This window comes from Pteronotus mesoamericanus, unplaced genomic scaffold (genome assembly GCF_021234165.1).
Source record: "Pteronotus mesoamericanus isolate MK-2021 breed Mesoamerican mustached bat unplaced genomic scaffold, CSHL_Meso_final scaffold_167, whole genome shotgun sequence".
NCBI classification, from domain to species: Eukaryota; Metazoa; Chordata; class Mammalia; order Chiroptera; family Mormoopidae; genus Pteronotus; species Pteronotus mesoamericanus.
The window spans coordinates 33051601-33067366 of record NW_026555308.1 but is presented as its reverse complement, the minus strand read 5'-3'; the positions used below and the strand labels follow the sequence as shown (position 1 = coordinate 33067366).

At 33.5% G+C, this 15766-nt stretch overlaps 1 protein-coding gene across 8 annotated transcripts in view; it reads left to right on the top strand.

Moving 5' to 3' along the window:
- The window catches only part of DMXL1 (Dmx like 1), a 152681-nt gene that overhangs the window by 99819 nt on the left and 37096 nt on the right, over nt 1-15766 (top strand). For 4 of the 8 annotated variants that reach the window (XM_054589921.1, XM_054589918.1, XM_054589916.1 and 1 more), the window contains 4 exons: nt 4713-4798; nt 5901-6102; nt 7089-7206; nt 10913-10975. In XM_054589921.1, the coding sequence (XP_054445896.1) occupies nt 4713-4798; nt 5901-6102; nt 7089-7206; nt 10913-10975 (469 nt within the window). The remainder of the gene's footprint in view (nt 1-4712; nt 4799-5900; nt 6103-7088; nt 7207-10912; nt 10976-15766) is intronic. The other 4 variants (XM_054589919.1, XM_054589920.1, XM_054589923.1 and 1 more) reach the window with 2 other exon arrangements.

Below are 15766 nucleotides of genomic sequence, written 5' to 3'. Positions count from 1 at the left end.
GTGCTGTTAGAGAAAATGAAGTACAGCACCATTTATTGAAAAAAATTATGGGGGGAGCATAGTGGAGGTAGAAGAGGGTATAAGGGAATAAATGGTAATGGAAAAATACAATGAAAAATAAACTATTAAAAAACAAATTTTTTTTAAAAAAAGAAAAATTATTAAGAGATTTCTACTTACTGGTTTACTGGTGTGTTTTTTTCTTTGTTGACCTAATTTTATTTTTTGAGTATATAAAATACTTACATGGCTCAAAAATCAAACTGTGTAACTCAACAACAAAAGAACTCAACACAAATATCAGCAAGTTGGTTGAATAGATATTTTTTAAAAGAAGTACTCCTTTATTGAAAAGCACATGAAAAAATGCTCACTATTGCTAATCAGTAGGGAAATGCAAATCAAAACCACAGTGAGAGATCATCTCACACCCACTGAGACTGATACTATTAAAAAAAAAAAAAAAAAAACAATGTTGGCAAGGATGTGGAGACATTGGAACTCTATGCAGTTTTGGTGGGAATGTAAAATGGTATAGACACAATGGAAAACAGTATGACAATTCCTCAGAAATTAAAAATAGAATACCTTATCATCCAGCAATTTGACTTCTGGGTATGTACTCAAAAGAATACAAAACAAGTATTAAATAGATATTTGTATACCCCTGTTCATAATAACATTATTCATAATTGCCAGTGGGAAGAAGCAACCCAAGTGCCTGCTGACAGATGAATGCATAAATAAAATGTGGATACAACAATGGGATATTATTCATTCTTTAAAATTATGGAAATTCTGATACATGCTACAACATAGGTGTATCTTATGCTAAGTAAAATAAACCAGTCACAAAAAGACATACTGTATAATTCCACTTATATGAGATACCCAGAGTAATCAAATTCACAGGCAAAGTAGAATGGTGGTTTCCAGGGGCTAGGAGAGGGTGGAAATTGGGAGAGTTGCTTAATGGGTATAGAGTTTCAGTTTTACAAGATGAAAAGAATTCTGGAAATAGATGGTGGTGATGACTTCACAACAATATGAATATATACTTAAAGTTACTGAACTGTCCACTTGAAAATAGAAAAGGTGGTAAAATTTATATGGGCCTTTTACCATAGTTTAAAGTAATAAAACACCTGTACTTGAGAGAATAAAACACATAAATGTATGTAACTTGAAATAAAACATAAGCTGAAATATCGTTTTAAAATACAAATGTAAAGCATGCAAAAATGTGAAAAAAGAAATCTCACATTTCTACATTCCAATCAATTCCTCCCCTATACTGCCTACAGATGCCCATTCTTGTTTGTTTCTTTTTTTGTTAAATGCAGATTGATTTTATTTATTTTTTAATGTCAAAATCCATTATAAAATAGTAAAAAATTTAAATCCATTATAAAGTCTCAGCAATTAAAACAACATGACACCAGCACAGAAATAATCAAGTAGATCAATGAAATAAAAGCATTCTAGAAACAAATGTATATATCTAACAATGTAATATATATATTTAAATTGATATTTCAAATCAATGGGGAAAATAAGGCTTATTCAACAAATAAAGTGCATAGACCACTATTACTTGAACTAAAACAAATATAGAACCCTATTTCACACATTCTACAAAAAATAATTCAGGTGAGTTAACAATCAATATGTAAAACCTAAGAAGTTTTAGGAGAAAATATAAAATAATATTTTTCTTACCCTGAAGTAACATATTCAAACCCAGAAGCTATAAAGTAAAATACTGACAATATGACTATGTTAAACATTTAAGACTATATAGTACTATACTTATAAAAAAAAGTTAAAGGACAAGTAATAGAAAAGTATTTGTAACACACCTAAAAAAAGATTAATAGTGTTTTGGAGGGTTTTTTTAGGGAAAAAATTCTGCAAACATTTAATCAAAAAATGGATAAAGAATACAAAAAAGTTGTGTAAAACTCTTTAAAAATAATCAAAATAGGCAAGAAATATACAAAAACAGGTTTAGTTTCAACAAATAACATAACAATTAAAATAATACATCGTCACAGATTAATAAGTGTTGAAAATATTGGTAATATCAAGTATTGGTGATTGTGAAAGGGACTGGGTATTCATAGACTCTTTTTCTTCATTTTCTTAAAGCTGTCCCTTTAGCATATCTTGCACTGTTGATTTGGTGGAGGTGTATTCTTTAGCCTTCTTTTGTCTGGAAAACTTCTTATTTCACCTACTATTTTAATTGAGAGCCTTGCTGGGTAGAACAGTCTTAGTTTCAGTCTTTTGTCTTTCGTTACTTGGAATATTTCTTTCCATTCCTTTCGGGCTTGCACTGTTTTTGTTGAGAAGTCAGCTGCTAGCCCTACCAGGGCCCCCTTGTATGTTACTACCTCTTTCTCCCTTGCTTGCTTTAGGATTCTCTGTTTGTCTTTGATATTTGCCATTTTAATGATGATGTATCTTAGAGTGGGCCTCATTGGGGTCCTCTTGAGTCGGACCCTCTGTGCTTCCTGGACTTGTGTGACTTTTTCTCTCCTCCAATCGGGGAAGTTTTTCATCATTACTTTTTCAAACAGGTTTTCTATCCCTTTCTCCTCCTCTTCTCCTTCTGGTATCCCTATTATACAGATATTATTACATCAGGTTGTCCTGAATTTCCCTCAACTCCTCCTCATTCTTTGTGAGTCTTTTTTCATTTTCTTGCTCTTTCTGGGAGCTTTTTTCTACCTTATCCTCCAACTCACTGATTTGATCCTCTGTTTCATCCAGACTGCTTTTGATTCCTTCCACTGTGTTCTTCAATTCAGAAATTATATTCTTCATTTCCTCTTGTCTCTTATTGATAGTTTTTGTCCTTTTTCATGCTGATATAGTTTGCAGTAAGTTCCTTGTAGTTTCCCTGTAGTTTTTTGTAATTCTCTCTGAGCTCATTGAGCTTCCTTAGAACCATTGTTTTGAACTCCTATCTGATAGTTTACTTGCCTCTATTTCATTTAGTTCTCTTTGTGGGAATTCCTCCTTTCCCTTTGACTGGAGGGTGTTTCTTTGTCTTCCCATTACTTGTGAGACACTTCTTTTTCACTTCTGCTTCTTAAGTTGATCTATCTTGACTTCCTGACTTTGTGGTGTGAACTTCTATGGTAGGAGACCGCTGTTTTTTCTTTTTGGATCTTCCTCTGACAATGTCAGCTGTTGACCCTGTCTAACCTTAGGCAGTCTGTTCAAGACTTATAGGAATCTACTGTCTGTGGCTGTCTCCTTCAGCTGTTAATCTAGTCATTCTGTACTCAACAGTCAGGCTTAGACACCACAGGGAGGGGCAGAGTCCCTTCTGGGGGTGGGGTCATTGGGTCCTCTCACGCTGCTGACCCTTAGGGTAGTGGTCTGCCCAAAGACTATAGCTGCGGCCTTGTGGAGGAGGAGTCAGCACCAGGATCCTGCCGGCTACTCTCTCTGTTCTCTCCCCAAAGTTTTCTTCTCCTCTCAAGTTTCTCTAAACCACTCTGCACCCCCGTTAGCCAGGGATCTACTATCTGTGGCTGCCACTCTGTGCTCAGCAGTCAGGCTTTAGCACCACCGGGCCTGGGCAGAGTCCCGCCTGGGGGCAGGGCTATTGTGTCCTCTCATGCTGTTGCTTCTCAGGGGAGTGGTCTTCCTAAGTAAGATGGCTGCTGCCATATAGGGGATGAGTCAGCACTGGGATCCCACCAGCTACTGTCTCAATTCTCTATCCAAAGCCTCCTTTCCCAGTCTCTTCTCAGGCGTCTCTAGCCCACCCTTCCCTCACCTCTGCCGGAGACCAGGGTGAGTGGCTGCCAATAAAAATTTGTGCATTGGCCCTTTAAAATGTTCTTTGCATCTCCAGCTGCTTGTCTCTGGCAGAGAGCAACCCTGCCACTTTTCGCAACTGGTTGTTCTCTGTGTACTTTTTGGGCTCTGGTGCTGTAGACTGGAGATCCCCACCTATGGTTTAGACCACACTCTTCTCAGGGGGATTCAACTGGCCATTTCAGTATCTTTCTGGTGCTGCTGCCAGTGGGTGCCCCACCCACTTTCTCAAGTCTCTACCACACTCCTTATCAGTTAGGCTGTGCTTAAGCTTATTCTTCTGTCTGTCTGAGGTTATAAGGCTTCTCTCTTGCTATTGTTTAGTTATTTGTTCCAGGTGATTTCTCTACAATTTAGTTGTAATTCCAGATTGGTCCTGGGAGGAGGTCAGTGTGATTTCCATTCACTCCTCTACCATCTTGATTTTTCTGTTTTCAGATTTATCTTTGTGTTTGCAAAGATCGTGTGTGTGTGTGTGTGTGTGTGTGTGTATGTGTGAAATCTTGTATTATCCCTGCAGGTAGCATACTGTATGTAGTATTCTGTAACTTTTTATTTATCAGTGCATACTGGAGTTCACATCATATTAACACTTAAGAGATCCTTCATCAATCTTTTAAAATGTCTATGCTAATATTCCATGGATCAAAACTACAGTTATTCTTCCAGTGCTCACCTGATGGATAATTTGGTTGTTTCTAGTCTTTTGCTATTGTAGATAATGCAGATGTCTGTAACTGCATGCATATTTTTTGTTTGTTTTTGTGGATGTATATATTCAGGGTAAGTTATTAGTAGTGGAATTTAGGGGTTAGATAGTGGTGGTATACTCTTCTGAATCCCTAAATAAATATTTAACAGATCTGTTGCTTTATTTTTAGTTGGTCATTGATGCGCTTGGCAATGGTGCAATTGGTGCTCAACAATTTGAAGACTTTCTATCCCTTTGCAGGTCATGATCTTGCAGGTAATTTTGCATGAATTAATAGTCATTGCTTTTGATTTATTATTTTGTATTTTTTTCAAATAGTGGAGAAAAGTTTAACAACTTCCTATTATAGAAGATAGGTTTCTGTTAACCAAACCACCTGTCTGTAAATAATGTCTATCATATTGGTAGGTGCTCTTAGGAGAACAGTATCCAAGAAAACAGGGATTTGAACCTGAAATGATTGACTGTATTCAGACTGTATTTATAGCTATAGTTGAGATATTGAGAGATTTAATAGTGGTAGACACATAGAAAACTAACTAAATGCAAGACCTTAGTGACTTTTAACCCCAGGGGAGGAAAAGCTTGTACAGGAAAGAAAGGTGCATGAATAACAGGTGATTCAGTTGTGATCTGTATTTAAATATAAATATTAAAAAGTAAAGACTAAAATATCAATGTAACAAAAAATTTATGTGATTATATTGGAATGATGGAAAGAGGAGCTTATTCTCATATTCCATAATAGTATATCAGTAGATCAATTCTAAAATCAAGAATTCACAGTACAAGCATGTTTAGATTTTTGTAGGTAAATAGGAGGAATAGCTTAAAGTTGAGGGTGGGGTTAGCATTCAAAAGTACAGAAGTGTAGAACTGGAAAGCACTGAGTTTCATAGTATTATGTAACTTTTTAAATTTTTGTGTATTATTTAATTTTATAAACAAACCTTAGTTATATGCCATACACAAATTGGTCTGATACAAAGGTTTAAACCAATTAATTTTCTTCCCAGACATACTTTTATAATATTCAGGTACATTTTTTCATGGGAAAATCAAAAGCAGTGATTGACATAGCAGTCATTTAAATCATGTCATAAATACTATTCCAATTTACTAATAGTAAAGCTCTGATGTAATTTCAACTTGGATTGCCCTTTTTTTTCTTTTGTCCTTGGCCACCTAATTATATTGAAATGTTACACAGATTTATGACATTCTGTTTTTAATTCTCTAGATTTCTGTACCTGCCTCTCTTCACATCTCCTCTGCCAAAATGTGTGTTAATATCTCAGTCATTCTTACAGTTCACTGCAGAAGGTAAATACGGGTCAATTTTATTTTCTTGTTTTAGAGCTTCCTGTTTGTTCACCACTTTGTCACGCAGTTCTAAAAACTCTTCAATGTTGGGAGCAAGTTCTTCTCCGACGACTTGAAATCCATGGTGGGCCACCTCAAAACTATATTGCAAGTCATATTTCTGAAGAGAGTTTGTCTGCAGGTCCTGCAATTCTCCGCCACAAAGCTTTGCTGGAACCTACAAATACTCCTTTCAAGTAGGTTTTCCAATGGATACTATTTTTAACTAAATCAGAGTGTTTTCTGGTACTATTTAAAGAAAAAAAATTCAGTCCTTTTATGTTTAATTTGCTGTTCTAATCTCATCTCTGTTGCTTTGTGTGGTGTATATTGTAGTCCAGAGGTTTGCAAACATTTCCTGCAAAGGTCCAAATAAGTAAATATTTTAGATTTTGGGGGCCTTATTAATCATTGTGGCAACTATTCAAGCTTGCCATTTGTAGAGTGAAAGCAACTATAGACAATAAGTAGTAAATGAATGGGCATGACTTTGATCCAATATTTTATATTCAAAAATGAAAGACAGACTGGTTGTTTACTGGCATCCACTCTCAAACAGTGCTATTCAAAATAGCCAGTTAGCAAACATATTTGCTGTTTGAGAAGTGTTTGTCTTGCAAAGTAAAACAGTACAGTGCTTGTTTCATCAAAGTCTTGCTATAAAAAATATTAACAACTCAACAGTGTATCTAGTGATTTAATGACATAGTTCATTTATATTTTTTTCACAAGCTCTTACCTCATTGCACATCAGTAACAGACTTCTTTGACTGGTATGTGTTCACCTGGAATAGCTCTGTAGATCTCTTCTAGGAATCATAATTATTATATTCCTAGGTTAAGGGTCAGCAAACTGCAGCCTCTGGGCCAAATTCACCCCTCATCCTGCATGGTAAATAAAGTTTTATTGAATCACAGCAACAACCTTTCACTTTAATATCATCTCTGACTCCTTTTCCACTTCATTGGCAGAGCTGAGTAATTGAATGAGAGACCATCTGGCCTACAAAGCCTACAGTATTTACTATGTATTCCTTTAAGAAAAAGTTTGCTGATTGAGGCCCTATGTGATTTGGTCTTATTCTAGTTAATTATTATTACAAACATTAATATAACACCAAGGAAATGTCAAGTTAATCAGAAATCTCTGGAGTATATAATGAAATGCACTGTCTTTCTGTAGATCCAAACACCACCTGGCACTGTCTGTGAAGAGACTTTGGCAGTACTTGGTGAAGCAAGAAGAAATTCAGGAAACCTTTATAAGAAATATATTCACAAAGAAAAGGTGTCTAAATGAGGTTCGTATAAGTTAAATACTGCTTACTATTTTATTATTGAAGTCTTTTGTATTATATAACCCACAAAGAATAAGTTGCCTTTTATAGAGTCATTTTTATATCATAAGCATTTCTTATACAGTTAATGTGTGGAAAAGTAATTGAAAAGGAAGAGGGGGTCAATATTTTCATAAATCTATTTTATTTAAAGTAACTAATTAAGATGTATTTAAGATTTTTTTTCCCCAAAAAGTATTGTTTAAGATTCCCTATCTGTTTCCTGTTTTAAGCTGTCATGATCACCAATTTAAGAGAAAAAGTAGGAAGTCCACGTGGTTTTCATGTAACAGTTAAAAGAAGTTTATCTTAGAAGTTTAATTGACATTAGGTTTATATACTGAAAACATTTTCCTTTTATCCTATTGATTATGCTTCTTAATGAAATTTTGCAAACTCTATAATAATACCGTAACTGGTCGATTATACCTTGATATTTTCATTATAACGATTATTTTTCTGAGTTCATTGTTATAAAGTTTCAGTTTTATATGGGGAACTTGCATCTGAATGTAAATTAACACTTTGTTTCCTTCATTGAGACAAGACTGCTATTAAAAAATACTGGGTAAACTAAACAGTGGATTTAGTGATACAGTTAATTCCTTATTTTCTCATGGATCAGTAACAAAGAGTTCAAAACTGACTACTGGTGGGTAGATCACATTTTGAGATGCACTGAACTAGTCTGACAGTAAGCTTTGTACAGTTTTTGAAGTAGAAGGAGAAAAAGAAGATATTTCACTTGGATAAATTAGGAAGTAGAATGGCTTCTTAATAGACAAGTTGGCACAAAGCATGGTAACATTTAACCTCATTGAAAAAATGAAAAATTACATATATTTCATTGTCTCTCAGTTTAAGCATTAAATTATAAGGGGCAATTGCACATGCTATTAATTAGTTTTTGCCTGTTTGTGTAAATATATTTGAATTAGCCAAGCCAGGAAACAATATATAGCATTTCTCCTAACTGTGGAGAATTTTGACATGTGCACATGTCAATGTATAACATTGAAATCTAAGCAATTAATAAATACAGTAGTTGCAATACAAATGAAAGTATTTCTGCATAACCATAAGTAAGATGTATCTTAATTAGTATAAGGAAGTACCATTAAAACAGTTCAAGCAAATTTCTGGATGAATAAAATTATAAAAATGAGAGTATGAGATTAATTTGCCTACGTATACTGGTAAGGTAATATTATTTTTTAAAATATATCTTTGCCTAAAACAATTTATTGTAAATTAAACCATTCTGATAATAATGTAGAAAAGCACTGCTGCATTGCTCTGTATAAAAAGCATATGAGCCCAGACTGGCATTGCTCAGTTGGTTGAGCGGTGCCCTGCCAAGCAAAAGGTTGCTTGTTCAATTCCAGGTCAGGGCACAGCCTGGGTTTTGGGCCCAGTCCCTGGTTGGGGCATGTGTGAGAGGCAACCAATCAATGTTTCTGTCACACATTGATGTTAAAAAAAAAAAAAAAAAAAATTTACCATGCTCAGTACTTCTTTGGTTTTTTTTAATGTAACTTGTTATATGAATATGCACATTTGGCAAAACAAGTACTAAATTATTTTTTTTAAACATTGTCATTTTTGATACAGTTTTTAAAATAAAAACATTTCTCTACCTCTGGTATATTTAGTGTATTTGGGAAATGTGAAATAGTTCTCAAAACAAACAAAACAAAAAACTGTTGTACTACTAGGTTGTTTTGTTAGAATCCAAGATTACAGTCATTCAGGGAGTAGAATGACATAACAAAGCCAGAATGAGTAAGGCAGAATAGCAGATAAATGAGTAAACTTATTTTTGTATTATAATTATTTTAATCAAAAGCAGTAATATGAATGTTGGACTAAATGCTTTATAGTAAGCTAAATACAGGGTCTGGCACAAATAATGCCTCTTTTTTATTACAAAATCTTTTCCTACCAAATCATAAGCATGTAATTCTGTAAAATAACAATATCACACTCAAGTACACCATATGACATTTTAGGTGGAATGTTCAAATTAAAAATTACTACACCTATATTATTACCCTACCAATCACACTCAAACAGGCCCTACTTCTGCTAGATCTTGTATTTTCTCGGTATTTTATTTTATTTAATCTGCAAAATGAGTATAGTAACTTTTATTTTGCAATATTTAAATCAGTACATTTAACTTACTTAAAAACTTGACATGATTAATGGTAGTTATTAGAAATTTAATGTTATCACTTTGTTGTTTTATTCTTGATGGTGACACTCTTAAAGATAGGAACATTTGATAAAGGGAATATGAAAAGAAAAATTTTCCATAGTAAAACGTAGATTAGATGGAACAAAATAAAATATGAACTTATAGAATTGGTATAAAATTATTTAACTTTTACTGGAAAGTTGACTAGCTTATTTTTCTTATTAACAATATTATCTGCATTCCCTTTTTTAAAAAATAAAATGATGATTTTACTTAAATAGTTAAGTTCAAATAACCCTGAGTTTTCAGATGATTAGGAAATAGATACATGACAAATCCTGTATTTTGGATGAGAGATGATGAAGAATATTTTGAAAGTGCTGATGTTTTCTTGATCTTTCATAAAATGTTTGAAAATGAAATTTTCTTCATCTCATGTTAAAATTCTGGTGTATCCTCACATCTTTCTTTTCCTATATAATGTGGGTTAGCGATACATGCATTTTTAAAATAGGAGGACTTCCCTGTTTGTATTCATTTGGAAACTAAGTGAAGATAGCTGCAGATAGACTACATCTGAATCATTCCTGACCAAAAAATAAAAAATAAAAAAATGCTTGGCAGCTGTCATCTTTGTTCCCAATTTCTTTTTCTGTTTTCTTTCATTTCCTGAAAAAACTAAAGGTGTTGTACCAGCTCTTTCTTTAACTAGTGCTCATATCCCCTTTTAATAAGCCTGTGTGCCTGAAACACAGTTTTATTAACCAGTGTCACCCCAATGAACTAACTTAAAAGAAGAGAGAGAGAGACTCTACACCTTTAAATCACAACTTTACAGGATAGTATTTATATGTTTATGGATACACATAGACTAATAAAAAATAAGTATACTTTTATTATTCACAAATAAAAAGAAGAAGTAGTAGCAGCAGCATGTGTGCCACCAAACAGTTTATTGAGGATTTCTGGCTAAATCAAGGCAAGGAGAGAATTAGAAACCTAGAAGTCCATTTTTTTTTAATCAGGAGATTTTTATGAGGAGTGAGATATCATAATTGAGACAAGACATAGTATTCTGTACAAGAACAGTTTGACTTTAATTTTCAGTTGATAGTGTTCTTGCACCAGTGTCTCTGAAATTTGTAATATAAAGTACTGGAAGCATAATCTTGCTTTAATGTCAACATTTCAAAGTAAGTTTAGTGAGTAAACATTTCTTAGGAGGTAGAATAAAATTTATAGTGGTTATTAATGAATTCTAAGGGTTTAAGTTTTTCTTAACCCTTTACCCCTAACTATGTACCCCACACATTCTTCTTTTAAGATATATGAAATCTTAAAAATAATAACTCAGTCCAGTGTTGCTTTCTAGTAAATTGGGTTAAAAATATAATTTAAAATAATATCCCCAGTGTTTTGCATGTTACATCTCGTCTTTACTCTTTGTCATGTGATTATTCTTTCTTGATGAAGTCATTAAAGGACAACTGTGAAACCATCAAAAATTCTGTGATGGAGAAGCCAAACATCAATAAGGTACAAAAAGTGTCATTCAACTGAAATTAGAAATTGCATTCTTTAACAAGAAAAACAAAGTGTTTCTATTTAATTTTGGATCAGGCTTTGTTTCCAGTTCAATAAAGTTACTATTCTCTCAATTTATTCTTTTATTTTAACAAGTTAAAATTATAATTGTAATATTGTTTCTATTTTATTAAAAAGAGAATGCAATTTTAAAGGGAGTTGAATGTATCCTGTTTTGGCTACAGATTTTTTTGAGTAAATTCAACTAAAGTTCTTAATAAAATGTAATTACAATAACCATTATAGAATTATAGTAGTAGTATTCTGTTTTTGCAAGTATCACTTTTGAAGTTAAAAATCTTTCATTTTAATTTCTTAAAACATATTAAATACTGTTATATAGCATTCATTTTACTGGTGCAAAATAGAATATAGCACATTGCCTTGTGTATAATAAGCACTCATAGTACTAGAGAATAATAGCACAGAGGATGAGAATGTGTACAACCATAAAATAAATACCAAATGTTCTATGATCATACATTCAAATATGACTTTTATTAGATTGACATATGATTCTTGTGTTTCACATTGATTTTTAAGACCATCTCAACAGAGTAATTTTTAGGGAAAAAGTACTCAAAAGTTGAAGGGATTAGTCAAAGAACATACATGAAGGACCCATGGACATGGACAATGGTGTGGGGATTGACTAAGGAAGATGGGGGCAGGGTGGGTGGAATGAGGTGAAGGGGGAAAAATGGGACATCAGTAATAGTACAAACAATAAAACATCAAAAATGAAAAAAATACTGTTTTAAGGCTGTGAATTCCCATCTCTTATTCTTTCCCAAGTATTTGGTAAAATAGGAGAATTTTATAAAATGAATAAAAAAGACTGACTCGATGTCAAGTATTATAACTAAAACTTTGTCAAAATAAGCGTATGCAGTCTATACTTGAGAAATTTCTGATGGCCTTTGGGAGTTTTGAGTGAATATAAATCAAACTTTTAATTAGTTAACAATATTCCTTGCCTTGTACTAATCACTAATTACTACTGTCTATACAGTATCATGAATCCTTATCCAAAGATTTTTTTCTTTTGACTCTTTTATAAAATGTTAATTAGAATGTTGTATTACTATAGTCATCACACTACATCGAAAGTCAGCCATTGTGTTTTGTTAACATTATAACCTTTTTTTGGCCAGAGTTTTTCAAGCCATATGTGACAATTTTATTTTAAACAGCTTTATTATCTATACCTGACTTACAATAAGTACATATATTATTCAAAGCAGAGTTTGATTAATTTTCACATATGTGTACATGGGTGATGCCATCATCACAATCAAAATAATTAATATAACCTCCCTGGCCAGGTAGCTCAGTGGGTTGGGAACATCATCCCAATACACACATTGTGAGTTCAGTTTCTAGTGGGCACATGAAAGAACCAAGGAATGCATGGATGTGCAGAGAGGCAAGTTGCTGTCTCTGCCTCTGACGCTCTCAAATCAATAAATTAAAATTTTTTAAAAAATAATATATCCATTACCCCCAAAACTTTAATCGCTCCCTTGCTTACCCCCTGCCTCACCTTTGTCCTCTTTCTCTCTAGGCAACTACCAATTTGCTTCCTGATGTTATAGTTTGCATTTTCTGGAGCTTTTGTTAATGAAATTATACAATATGTCCTTCTTGTCTATGTACTTTCTCAATATAATTATTTTGAGATTCCTACATATTGTATATTTCAGTATTTTATTTCTTTTTATTGCTGATGTGTGTTCGTTGTATGGCAGTACCAAAATTTGTTGATCCATTAACCTGTTGATGAACACTTAAACTATTTCCATTTTGGAACTATTTCAAATAAGACTGCTAGGAATATTCATGCACAAGTCTCTCTTGTGTAAATGCCTATGGGTGGGATGGTTACATTATATTATAGGTGTGTGGTTAACTTTTTAAGAAACTCTCAAGTATTTTCCAGGGTGGTAGAAACATTTTACATTCTCAGCAGCAGTATATAAAATCCCAGTTGCTTCACATCCTCACTGACACTTGGTATGGTTGTCAGCCTTTTATTTTAGCCATTCTAGTAGGTGTGTAGTGGTAGTTAATTGTGGTTTTAATTTGTATTGAAAATCAGATTGTGTGCTTAATTGCCATTTGTGTAACATTTTTGTTGAAGTGTCTCTCCAAATTGTATGTATTTATTAGGTTGTATGTTTTCTTAATTGAGTTTTAACAGTTTGTTTTATAGTCTAAGTACAAATCCTTTATACACTGTAAGTGAATTGATGTCATATCTAAGAAACCTTTGCCAAACCTAAAGTCACAAAGATTTTCTTCTACTCTGTTCTAGTATTTTATAGTTTTAGTTTTACAATTAGATCTATTACACATTTTGAGTTAATTTTTTATGTGATGCAAAGTATGGATCACAGTTACTTTTTAAATTATCTGTGTATCAATTGTTCCAATGCTGTTTGTTGAGATTATTTTTCATTGAATTGCCTTTTCCTTTTTTAAAAAAATCAATTGACATATATTTGTAAGGCTATTGCTGGTCCCTATTTTGGACCATTGATCTATTTGTTTACCTTTATGCTAATATCCCATTGTGTTATTGCACTGACTGGAACTTCTAGTCTAATATTAAATAGGAATGATGAAAGCAGACATTCTTATCTTGGGAGAAAGCATTCAATTTTTGTTATTAAGTAACATGTCATCTAAAAGGTTGTTGTTAAATACCCTTTATAGGGTTAAGAAGTTTCTTTCTATTCCTAACTCATTAACAGTTTGTAAGCAGAAAAGGATGTTGGGTTTTGTCAAGTGCTTTTTTTTTTTTTTTTTTTTTTTTGCTACTGTAGTCACACACAGCTTAACAACAGAGATACAGTCTGAGAAATGCATTATTATGTAATTTCATCATTGCTGGACCTCATAGCATACTTAATACAAACCTGGAAAATATAGGCAACTACATACCCAGGTTATATGATATAGACTGTTGCCCTGTCGGGGAAGAAAAATAACTTTCTCTCTATACTTCTGGCTTCTTGGCTGAGACATCCTGTAATAAAAGACAGATTAACAAGAGAAAAATAAAAGCTTAATAACTTGTATACCCCCTGTATATATTGGAGAGACCAACGAAAACTGAGTAACTTGCCAAAATGACTGAAGCCACCACCTTAAATATCATTCAGCTGAAGACAAAAGATATTGGGAGTGGGGTGAGTCACTTATGGGAGGTTACCAGGAAAAGCACAGTAAACAAGAATAAGGATATTATGCAGATTTAAGTCTTTGTCTTCTGAATTGATAAGAGTTTCTGAAGACAAAGTCATCACTCTCTGATACAGTTAGGGAGAAACTTACTAATAGAGATTTCCATTACAAATGTAAATATCTTTTACAAAGGATAATTTTTATTATAACTTGATTTTTAGAGCTCCTCCTAAGTGTACTGTTTCTTAAAATTAATCAGCCTAAAATAATTTTTATGCCAAAAAAACGTTTTGGGGTGGCAAATTCTGTTACCCTACAACTCCTAGACTATAAACCTGTGCAGCATGTTACTTTTTTCCTGGGTTATCTCGTGGCTTAAATATCATCCAGATTCTGAAAACTCCTAAATCTCAGCATCCGCATTTATTTCCTAAACTCCAGATTTGCATATATAATCTAATAGTTGCCTTCCATGAATGTTAAAACAGAATTTTCTGTTTTCACCTAATCCCAGCCCAAACCCACTCTTTCCCTTACTTTTGTCTCAGTAAATGGTACCTCCACTTACCCAATTACCAGGTCTGAAAACAGGGAATCAGCCTTGCTTCATCTTTTACTCATACTGCTCTCAGTCCATTTAACAAAATTCATCCTAATTCCAAACACTTACCATACCACCATTCCTGCTACTGGAATCAAACCCACCATTGCCTGTTACTTTAGTTACTGTGGCAGCCTCTTAAGTGGTTTCCTGGGAACTGTTCACACGTGCTTTATGTTTTGCCTCACAACACTTAGAACTATTAAAACCCTCCAATTCCTTTCTAGCCTTAAAATAAAATCTGAACTCTTATGAATTCTAAGACCTGTGGGAACTAAATCCTTCCTACTTCTCCAATCTCATCCCCTAACACTTGGTTGTTCTCAAAATTAAATATGCATAGCTCTTGAGATGCTAAACACCATTCCTATCCCCCCCCCCTCTGCCCCACCCACAAGTTGACTCCCACAAAGGCTATCTTGGGCCCAGGCTGTTAAGAAACTGTTTTAGTAAATCTAAATCTAGATAATGAGAGGACAGGAATGTATTCCCACATTGGAGAAGCTTTTTTGAATTTCATGCTGCAAGATCTTTCACCCCAGTGAGTGTCAAGTTTGAAGAAGCTCTGCAGGTGAAACTTATGTCCACCCCACCCACCCACCCATTATTAGCAAATAACATGTCCCTCCATTTCATGGAAATATAATTTTCTGTACTTTTAAGTTCTTCAGAACCCAGTAGTGGACACTTGATGGGCTTTAGATACCAGGCAGAGAGGTTGCTAAGTTGGAATTTTGCCATAAAATTAACAAATCTTATCCTTTGTTATTATTGGTTGATGGGCTTCATAGCATAGCTTTGACTTTCCTTAGAAGAGTTAGCCCTCAAATAAACCAATGTTTAGCAAACACTAGTTTCTTACATAAAATTCCTTTATGTTTATAATTAAATTGCATTTTAGATCAGAATATATTGGACATCTTTATATCCAGTAACTATGAATTGTTTGCATAGGG